The 11,742-nt window shown below is 39.8% G+C and overlaps 1 protein-coding gene across 8 annotated transcripts in view; it reads right to left on the bottom strand.

The window, feature by feature from the left end:
* The window catches only part of LOC119650746 (protein roadkill), a 189,967-nt gene that overhangs the window by 23,501 nt on the left and 154,724 nt on the right, over positions 1 to 11,742 (bottom strand). For all 8 annotated transcript variants that reach the window (XM_038053823.1, XM_038053826.1, XM_038053824.1 and 5 more), the window contains one exon: positions 10,692 to 10,813. In XM_038053823.1, coding sequence (XP_037909751.1) covers positions 10,692 to 10,813 — 122 coding nt within the window. The remainder of the gene's footprint in view (positions 1 to 10,691; positions 10,814 to 11,742) is intronic.

Here is an 11,742-nt window from a genome sequence, read left to right as displayed (position 1 = left end):
TTTCCACCAATGCCTTTGTGATTCTTCTTTTCATTTCTAAGCCGCGGTCCCATGACATGTCCTACGCATTCCTTTTTTACTACTACGTATATTTTATTATTTGCAGAAATACCAGAGAAAACCAAAGAAGCAAAATCCAATATACAATATACAAAACTTGCCGCAATTGGAACATCCATGTTGATGCTTGCTAAAATTTTTTTTGCTAATGTTGATGCGAAGTCCTTTTTCTTCTCTGATAAGTATCGATTCCCATGAAATACTCGTTTTTTAGTGCAAGCATGACGTTGAACGTTAAAGCGATCCCCCTTCGAACGATCCATTTAAAAAAAATCACTGAACACACAGCACAATACTATATCTGAGTATAGCTTGAAAGCCTTTCAGTGCTCACTCTAGACTGGATTATCCTTTTTATTACAAACAGCAAATAAGTTTAGACAATTGATTGGTTTTTCATCTTTTTATATTTATACCCCTGTGTTCGAATTTATAAGGCTCAGGTCAAAAACTAACAGGTAAAAAAGATTCTATGCTCTTTCTCATCGAGTACTCTAGCCGCGGCTGCAAAGTCCTTACCTGTTTAACACTGTAATTTCTGAACGACTCGGAATATCGGAAAATCCCTTTGCCCACATATTCTCCACTATATATAGATAAAATTCATGCAAAAAAAAAATCGATTTCTCCAACCCGACACACGGGATGACCCCCTTAACATTATGACGATATATGCATAATTTCACCCGAATATGTCCTTTTTCTCAAAAAATAAACCGTTTGAAAAAAATCGTCACGTCCCCTTAATTAATAAAATAATCTAGAAACTATGGTTTTCAGGAATTTTGTTTCAAGTTCTGGCGCAAGTCCCAATTTCAATTTTTTTCCAAACAAATTTAATGATTTCTTTATACGGTATTTTGGAATATTTTATATTTTACGCTTTTTAACGGCCTAAACGTTCTGGGTTCCTGGAGAATCATCTCGAAATAACATTTTTCCTACATGCTCAGTTAAAGCCTCTCTCTGCTGTTCTTATATTTCCTATATAAGCCACATCACCATCCAGCAATATAATCTATGAGGAATATTTTTCAGTACTTTGTACACATTTACCACTATATCATTCATTGTTGCTGCGGCCTATAGTGATTCTCGCTGTATGGTAATGTCGATCGATTTGATGATATGATAATGAAACTCATAGATAAATGCCAAGCAAGGCCATTGATTGCTGTCATGTGAATCAAGCCACCGCTAAAACCACCTGCGATTTCACGAGAAAAGAGAAGAAATCATTTACGCGATTGTCAACTATTACGAACGTCCAAAAAAAGTGAAATCAGGCTAAAAATAGAATCTATACAGCGGCCCATGCAACCTTCAAGATTATCAAACCTCCGGTAAAGACGGTTCCAAGCCAGTTTGAAAATGGGTGAGGAAATCACTATAATCAGCGTCTCAGGGAGTATGTAGGGGAGGGTTTCACTAATATTCGTTATTCGTATTTGTATCTTTATTTAGAAAAGACTGCCTTTACAAAGGATGACCCCCTCAAGCCAGAATAATCTGATGACCCTACCCAGCCATGAATTGATGAAAGCCTGGAGCTTTCTGAAAATATATTGATAGTCACTTTCTATGTATTACGCATGTTAGTGTTATTAATGCGTCGAACGACATCAAATGTGATGTCACTGTCGGCAGAAACAACGTTTGCTATCCAGCATTATATATATATCCATACAAATTGATCAACGTCTTCGATTGTTCTGCCCATTAATGTAAATAGGAAGAGTGCGATGACCGGTCAAACTAAAAATAGAATAGTCCTGCAATGAAGGCAGCGTGAAAAACATCGATGGCGAGAATGAAAAACACCGATGACAAGATGTAATCTTCCTCTTTGGACTTCAAATTCATTTGTCTGTAGGTCTGTCTGTCACATTCGATTAACTCAGAAACGGGTGAAGACATTGTCACGAAATTTGCTGAGGACATGTCTGTAAATCCCTTTACATATAACAATCACGCCATTTGGCTCAATTTGTACTTTTTCAAACTGTTGCTATTTTGATATTGGATGGAATATAGGGGAGTGAGGAGTCAAAATATTAACTTTATAAAGTGAAACAAAACCTCTCAGAAGCTATCCAACCGAAAAATCTGAAAAGAAAATCACAATGGTGTATGTATATCTAGGCCTCAAAATACATCACATTCCGATATCTACTCAAATTAAGTTATTAATAGCATATTAACATATTTTAGACATTTACCCGGAGACCCCCCTGGGTTCCCTACTTCCATATTCAGAGAGAGCACCACTTCTTCTCGCCCACAGGAAATATGTGATTTATTTGCTGATCACTTTCAAAACACTTTTTGTCCACTCCATATCCCGTCATCTACAATGTCTGCAGTAACTACAGGAGCGGAATGGGGGTTCGCACTGGTGAAGGGACTACAAAGTGAATCCTACCTGCTAGTAACTTCTCCCACACCTTCCAAGGAACAGCCGAAAGAGCGGGAAGCCAGAGACGGGAACGGAACTGACTTGATGGCAGTTCGAGTGATCGAATCTATGCAAACCGGACACCGCAAACCAATCAAGGTGCTAAGTGGAAAACTTTCCCTATATCTTTCTGGTGCAAGAGCCATAGGTTCGATTTAACAGAATCTGTGGCATTGGACCAACAAAGGGAGCTAGGATCTTCTATGATGATGACCATAAGACCGAGAGCTTGCGTCCTAATGTCAAGACGTTTAGAGGCAACCATGCTGAGACAGTTCTGTTCCCAGGACTTAGCTACGGTCATCATACAATATCAGATAAATGGCGAGTGAAAAAACCTCATAGTTGCCTCCGCTTATTTACCCTATAATTCTTTGTATCCTCCACCGACGCAAGAGCTTACGAATTTGGTGGCGTATGCAGAATCAAGTGGTTTCGAACTCTTATTAGGTTGCGATACGAATGCTCAACATATTTGTTGGGGCAGTAGCAAATGCAATCCAAGAGGAAAGAAGCTGTTTGATTTCATCACTGCAGCTGGTCGTATGACTGTAAACATAGGGTGCGCCTCTACGCTCATGGGACCGAGAAGAAGCGAAGTAATTGACCTAACAATCTGTACCTCAAAATTGTTAGAATTGATTACACACTGGCGAGTGCTAGACGAGGTCTCAATGTCAGATCACCGATACCTAGAATTCAATCTGACCATTGTGGGGGAACAGTCTGCAGTACAAAGACGGATCCCCAGGAAAACGGATTGGACAAGGTTTCAAAGCACCTGGCATGGATGGCATCTATTCGGCAATGTTAAAGGAGGGTATGGAGCACATAGAGTGACCTCTAGGAAATATTTTTCGAGGATATCTTGCTCTGGGCTACGTGCCTTCTTCTTGGCAAAAGGTTAAGGTAGTCATCATACCGAAACCTGGGAAAGGTGACTATTCTAATCCAAAGAACTTCAGACGGATCAGCTTGACTTACGTGGAAAGTCCTGTGGACAGCGTGGAAAGTCCTGTGAGTCTGCTCTTCATTCTTTGGTCACAAAGATAGAGGATGCAACTTTGAATGGTGAGTACCCGATGGGGGTATTCGTGGACATTGAAGGGGCTTTTGACTGTGCCCCTGTTCAAAAACTTTGTGATGCCGCCAGAGCGCATGGTGTTGATGATGCTTTAATTAAGTGGATCCATGCTATGCTAACGCAGAGATTGCTGTGCGCTGAGGTGAGTGTCGACCGCTACCTGACTGCAGAAGCAACGTAGGGCTGCCCTCAAGGAGATGTGCTTTCGTCACTTCTGTGGAGTATGCTGGATCGACTCTCTACTATGCGAACTGCGAAATTTGCCAATACACGCTCAAGCTTATGCTGATGATGCGGCTGTATTTGCTGTTGATCGGGAACGGTGTGTAGGAATATCCAACAGGCCGTTGATTTGATAGACAGTTGGTGCCTCAGACATGGTCTTTCAGTTAATCAAAATAAAACCACAATGGTATTATTTGGTATTATTCACAAAAAGGAGAAAACTGGATGGACTGGAGGCACTCTAGATAAAAAACTTCTTTGGAACAAACATGTAGAGGTAAAGATGAAACGAGCTCTCACAGCTTAAGGGCTGTGCAGACGGACCTTTGCCTCGACATAGGGACTCAGGCCTCATGTGGTAATGTGGATATACGTTGCTATCATTAGGCCGATGTTCGTTTATGCATCCGTAGTTTGGTGGGTTAAGGTGAGACAAAAAGATTGTCACCATAAACTGGCCGCACTGCAAAGAACTGTGTGTCTGGGTATCACTGGTGCCATGAGCACGACATCCGGCGCAGCTCTAAATGCACTACTCAATTTGCAGCCCCTGGATATATTTATTCAAAGCACTGCAATGAGAGCAGCTCATAGACTAATTCGATTAGATCTATGGGGAAACAACGGATGTGGGAGGCACAGAGCATTCGAAGAGTTACTGGAAGTACTGATTCCAATTCGTACAATGCCTTCCGATTCTCGTGCCCCCATACATCTGTTTGATAGAAGATATGAAGTTACCCTGAAGCGTAGAGGGAACTGTGAAGTCCCAGAGGAATGTGTGGCGGGAAGTCTTCTACACCGATGGCTCAAAAACAGAAGAGGGTTCTGGAGCCGGAGTCTACCTCTCGAATAAAAACGAGAAGTGGGCTTTTCCTTTGGGACAACATGCAACGATTTTTCAAGCCGAGCATTGAGGGCGTTGAGTAGTCCTTTGACCACCTCGAAAATCGTTCAGGAATGCAGAAACCGTTTGAACCCGCTCTAAATTCAAAACGGTGGAACTACTCTGGGTACCTGGTCACTGTGGCGTAGAGGGAAATGAAATCTTGGATGCTTTAGCAAAAGAGGGGTGAATCTCCCCTATGCCGAGACCGGAACCAGCAATTAGAGTATCAGTAGTATTGGCTAAGTCTGTCTTCAAAAACTGAGAACAAGCTTCCCACAATGACAGGTGGCAGAGGACTTGCAGGTGTATTGTGGGCATTCTGACAGGACATAATTCACTAACTAGGCATATGTTCAGAATAGGAATTGCTTAAGATGATACGTATCCTTCCTGTAATAAGGAAGCGGAATTCACGGAGCATTTCCTATGTGAATGCCCCGCCTATGGACGCATCAGATCTTTGGTGCCGATGTTCTCCAGTTACGACGGGTAACATCACGTTCACTAATGGAACTCCTGGGATACGTTAACGAATCCAGAATATTCCGTTAGATAGGGCTGCCGAGCACAATGGGCCAACACGGCCTGAGTGTTCAGAAGCTGTAGCTTCTCCCCCACCATACACACTAACACACAACTATCCTGGAATCGCTTATCGGTGGAATACTTTTAAGCCGGGAACAGATCCACAAAGCTCTTCAGGAACTCAACAAAGGTTCCAGCCCCGACTTAATCCCTTGCTAATTTTTGGTGCAATGCGCTGATCAATTGACGACTCCCGTGTATATAATTTTTAACAAATCGCTCTCAACGGGCATTTTCCCATCCTCGTGAAATCGACCTCCAAAAATCTAACTATCCTAGTTTCTGGTGTCCTCTGCGAGTTGGAAAAAGGAAACCAAATTCACGCGGTTTATACAGACTTTATGTTCTATTGGGTAAATTGCGCGATTTCGATATATCGGACTTCTTACTCGGCTGGCTCCAATCCTATCTTAATGGTCGAACTCAATTTGTCAAGTCTCGAGGGCGTCTATCCAAAAGAGTTCTCGTGTCTCCTGGAGTACCGCAAAGTAGTCACTTGGGTAATCTACTCTTTCACATCATTTCGAATTGCCCGAGATATCGTGTATTATCCAATATTCCTCACCTGTTCTATGCCGATGACCTGAAAATATATCATAGTATCAACAGTCAATCCGATGCAAACTTTCTTCAGTCCAAATTGCAATCTCTTGAGTGCTGATGCATCCACAATGATCTCCACCTTAACGCTAAGAAATGCCATGTAATAAATTTCTCACGCAAGACTTTAGCTGCAACTCATCCCTACTTTATAGGCAACGAGAAACTGAACAGGGTGGATAATATCATTGACCTCGGCATAGTTCTAGACAGTAAAATGCGCTCAACATGCAGTATGACAGAATCCTATTCACGGCCAATAAATATTTTGGTTTCATCAAAAGACGTGCGAAGGAGTTTAAAAACATTTGGGTCACCAAGTTATTATGTATGACATTTTTACGTCCACTTCTTGACTACACCTGCATTGTCTGCAACCCAGCTCTCGAGCTGCACAGCGACAGAATCGAATCCATCCAAAAGTAATTTTTTCTTTTCACCTTAAGAGACCGCTATGACCCGCGTGATTTTCAGAATCTTCCCCTCTTAAATTTGGTTACTCTTTCATCCAAGAGAAAACTAATCTCTAACTGCCTCACCTTTGAAATCATTGTGAATGATGATGCCCTTTCTTCTAAGTTCACCCTTAACGATCAACCGAAGCGTACTCGATATAGGTCCTTTCTCAAGCAATATCAGCACCAAACTGTTTATGGTTATAATGAGCCCATAAACAGATGTCGAATGTTTAACACTGTTGGTACGCATTATTCCCCAGACTTATCTAGATTCCAATTTAAAAATATCCTGATTAAGAACCTGTAATCCTTATAATCTTTTTTCTAACCCCAGTTTACCTTAATTAATATTTTGTATTTGTTATTTGTGTGTGTTCATATTATACTTAAATTGTATTATTTCATGAATTGTTATTTGTGACCCAGGCCCTGATCTAATTGGATTGTTGCGTTAACGATTATTATTATTATTTCCGAGTTATCACAATCTCGGCAGATGCCCGATTTTGCCTAATACTAACTACTTAAATTATAATGGGGCGCTGGTGGTGGTGACCAGCGGTAGGTCAATGGAAGAATCCATAGAGAACTTCCCGGAACATCGAGCATGTATGCAAAATGGTATATTTCTGCATGATGTGAACCAGATTGTGTGAAAGTCCCAAAACATCCAGGGAAGCTGTGAGAAATTTAGGTACAATACCTGTAGCTGACAATATTATGGGAACTACAACCACCTGCTCGAGACACCAAATTTCTTTGATTTCCCGAGCCAGTGGCTCATAGTTCATCTTCTTCACCACGTATTTCCGTTCAATCTTGCCATTATGGGAGAGCGCAACATCAATAATGTACGCGAAGCAACCCATCTTGTCAACTAACAATACATCAGGCTTGCTGTGCAGTATGTGGCCATTAGTTAGAACTTACCGGCTCCAATATATGCTGTAAGCAGGGCTATCAAGCGCTGCTTACGGCTCATATCGATAAAAGGGACACGTTTCCGTGATCGGCCCATGCTTGTATGCAAGGTTTTGATGGACAACCTTACATACAGCATTATGCCTGTTCCTGTATTGCACCGGTGCCATAACAATGCAGCCAGAAATGAGATGATCCAACGTCTCTAATATCGAACACCAATCCCTCTGTCTCAGCAAAAAGCCCCCCAGCACACAGCCGGTTGCCAATCGCCAAATGGCTGCCAACGTGTTTACTGTGCCTTACCCTCGACTTGCATAAACCAGTGAAGAAATAGCGAATAAATTCAATGCGCTTATTTTATTCTGCCTCGAGAAATGTGTACTAATTTTATATGTCGCAAAAATTCCGACAGCAGAGCATCTTTCAGATCACCACCTCTAGCATGGATTCCTTGCAGAATTCCTAGGTATTGGTAGAAGTTTGTCTCGGTTATAGCTATAGATGGGGAGGTCCCCAATACTATGTCCGGCATGCGCCTCGTGAAGACCTTTGCGAATAGCTTGGATTCGACACTTGTCTAATCCAAACTCCATCCGAATATCACGGCTGAACATGTCAATTATTCGCAACAGACTTCTAAGGTATTCGTCAATACCGGCATACAGCTTGATGTCATCTAATTACATCAACTGTATCAGCTCACGTTTAGCACGTAGGCCATATTTTATTGCAAAACCATGCCCTCTAGCATCATTGAGTAGGCATGAAAGGGGTTCTATGGCATGCAAAACCAAAGGGGACTCAAAGAATCCCCCTGCATAATGCCCTTCCGTATATGGATAGGCTCTGAGGTATTAGCACCCTCAGATGTAGGCACTGATAAGTTGGTATGCTACCCTTCCATGACTGTCGCCAAAAACTTTATTAGTTTCGGATCAGTGCGATACAGATATGCGACATCGATTAGCCGGGTATTATTATTAAAAGTACCAACTTTGGCATCAATATAATTGATGAGATGGGACATCCTGAAAAATTTTAAGTAAATCCAACTATTCTTAACGAAGTTATAGATGGTCAAAGTGTTCTATTTCACGTGAATTATTTGAATTCTAAGGAGTGTATTACGTCATCATCAAATCAAGTGAACCCATGTGAACGGCGAATCACAAGAGAAAACCTAAGTTTCCTTTTTTAGTTTTTCTTTGTTATTTGTATATCATATATTTGTATATGGTAATGAAGTTTGCGGCTAGCATCCAATTAAGGGAGTCATCCCGTGTGTCGGATCCGAGGAATCGATTTTTTTTGTGGCATCAATTGTATCTAGATATAGTGTAAAATATATGATCACAGTGATTTTTTGATATTCGGAGTCGTTTGGAAATTGTAGTGTTAAACACGTAATAAGTCACATGTCAGATTGATGTCGATCACCGTAATGGAGCGCGTATTTATCGGTCCGAACGACGTTCGAATGACTTCGCGAAAAGGGCAAGTATTGAAGCCAAAGCTGTACATGTGTTTCTTCAATAAACCTAAAGTTTGTGGGCTAGGTAGGACAGTTTAATGATCGATTAAGATTTTATGGTTAAAAATCACATTCTACTTTTTAAATGCGTTTTTCTCGAAACTGCATATTGAAAATCTGCTGCCACCATAGCCCAAAATCGATCCATCGAAATTCTTTGAAATTTTCACGACTTATTCAGAATATATTTCTACGATCCGCAAATTAGGATAATTGCGATTCATTTAGTAGTTTTTTTATTGAATAAAGAAACCTTAAAAAAACACCAAAATTCACAAAAAAATAGTTTAACACGAAACCAAAAATTTAGCTTTTAATATTTTTTAATAATCCTAATTTGTAGACGGCAGTTAAGTCTGCACGTTAAAATGTCATTTACTTTTTTTCTTTAAGATGATCGCTGCGCCCTCTAGCGTGGCAGCAGAAAAACAGCTTTTTTGCAGATGGGTGTATCACTTACGTCTCTATTTCAATAATGAACTATGATATCGGGCTGGAAATACGCATACTCAAGATGTTAGTAAATATATGGTGAAAATTCGTATTTGTATCTTCATCCAGTTCATCACAAAAAGTTTCTAAAAAAAAGGCGAAAAAACGGCTTTCACACTGGATGACCCCTTTAAGATGGATATATATGTAAATTTGTATCAGCGGTATTCAATTTTCGTACATACATATATATCAATATATGCACGTATGCGTTTGTGCATGAAATAACGTGGGAATATTGAGGCGTTTTTGATAAATTGCATGTTGCATGTTGTATATGCATGTATTACGTTAGTGTGCGGTATAGGCAATGTTTGTTTCCTTACAATGAACACAATATCTGTCTTTAATATGTAAATATATCTCGGAGTTTGGAAATATATGAAGAAATAAATAAAACCCCGCACCTGAGAGAGGGGAGTGAAACTTTTTTACCCGAATATAGTCAAATGAAAGGGCTAAATTAGTACTTTTCACAATCAGGCTAACTTTCCACATCAGCTTTTGATAGCTTTTGCTTACATATTCTCAGGACCTACTCAACCGAAAAATCTGAAAAAAAAATCACGAAGCTGCCACTAAATAATGCCTAGTTGCCTGTTCAAATAACGTTACTAATAGTACATTACTATTAATAATTACCTAGGACCCCCCTTAATTTCATCCTAGACTCATGAAATTATTTGCAGCAATATAGGCTACAATATTAAGCATAATCCTACCAAGTTTAGTGCAAATCGCATTATTACTAACCAAGTTACCGTAGGTAAAAGTGATCGCTTCTGTGTAAATACTAAAACTTTGAATGTCAATATCACACTAAATTGAATATTCTGACTTACAAATGGAATATGGAAGTCTCCTTAAATATTTTTATATAAGAAATACACAAACCCTCCCGATTTGTTTTAGTTATTTGTATGTCGTTCGAGAGGAAAAATATGTAGGAAGTTTTCATGTAGCGAAAAATCTGTCGGAAGCATGCATGTGCGTCCAATGTATGTTTGTTTTATGTGCAAGTGATTTTGGCTTTTATGAATGAAGTAAAGCGAATACATTCTATCAGATGCATACTATCAATCTAAATGCGCACATGCATATATGTATATGTGTATACACCAGCAATTGATAATGGACAATGATTACTTAGGATGATCATAATAAAGATGTCTTCAATCTGTACATACATATGTAATGAAGGAATATTTTGAATTTCCAGCTATATACGAATGGGCAACCGTACATTGCAAATTCCTCACATAACCAAAACACAAAACCTTTCATACCTGAAGCGTTCAGCGTCTGGTTTCCCGACTTGTTTAATTTCTAAATAATTGAAGTAGCAAAGGATTGATAGGCAGTGCCGCCACTTAATAAATTCTTCTTACCATTTCAATTTGTCGTTAGCACCAGCTGAAAATGTTGATGATTTTAACACTTCTCCCATCTCTTCCCGGCAGAAACTAAAATTATTTATGGTCCACATGTAACTAAATTTGACGACCTTTACCTGGAAAAGGAGTGAAATATTTTGTAATGATTACCATGTGCGAGAAGTTTAAAGGACTTAACAAAAACTAATTTGCTTGTAAATGTTTTCCAATCGTCTCAAATTAGTTATGTAACAATTGAAAAAACAAATAATTTTGAACTCTGGAATTATATTAGGTTGTTGCAAATGAAATGTCGGATATTTGAGTAAAATTTCAAAAAACTATAACTTTTATGAAAATTAATTTTATTAGTCAAAATAAGAACCAGCAGCTTCAATGCACTTCTCCCAACGAGATACAAGGGCATTTATTCCAGTTTCGTAAAAGTCTGGGTTTCTAGAGCTAAGAAATTCTTCAAAGGCACTTTTGACAGCTACTTCATTGCTGAATTGTTTCCCCGCCAAAAAGTGATCCAAATGCTTAAAAAAGTAGTAGTCGGTTGGCGAGAGGTCGGGTGAATATGGTGGATGAGGAAGAGTCTCATATCGTAATTCATTTAATTTTTGGACCGTCATTCTGGAAACATGAGGTCGGGCGTTATCATAGAGCAGTATCACTCCATCTCTGTTGACCAATCTAGGCCGCTGAACACGTAATTTCTCGTGCATTTCATCAAGTTGGGCACAATATTTCTCTGCATTAATTGTTTCACCACGCTCCAAAAACGAATAATGAATAATTCCAGATGCAGACCACCAAACAGTTACCATTACCTTCTTCGGGTGAAGGCTCGGTTTTGGCATGTGTTGTGGAGGCTGATCGGCATCTAGCTATTGCGCTGATCTGCGACGGTTGTCATACAATATCCACTTTTCATCGCATGTCACTATTCTGCGCAAAAAGGGATTGTTCCTGTTGCGGTTGAGTAGAGAACTGGATATTTCCATTCGCAGCGCCATGTTTTGCTCGTTGAGTTCATGCGGAACCCACTTATCAAGCTTCTTCA

This window comes from Hermetia illucens, chromosome 3 (genome assembly GCF_905115235.1).
Source record: "Hermetia illucens chromosome 3, iHerIll2.2.curated.20191125, whole genome shotgun sequence".
Lineage (NCBI taxonomy): Eukaryota > Metazoa > Arthropoda > Insecta > Diptera > Stratiomyidae > Hermetia > Hermetia illucens.
The sequence above is the reverse complement of the archived record's forward strand: the minus strand, read 5'-3'. Positions and strand labels throughout refer to the sequence as shown.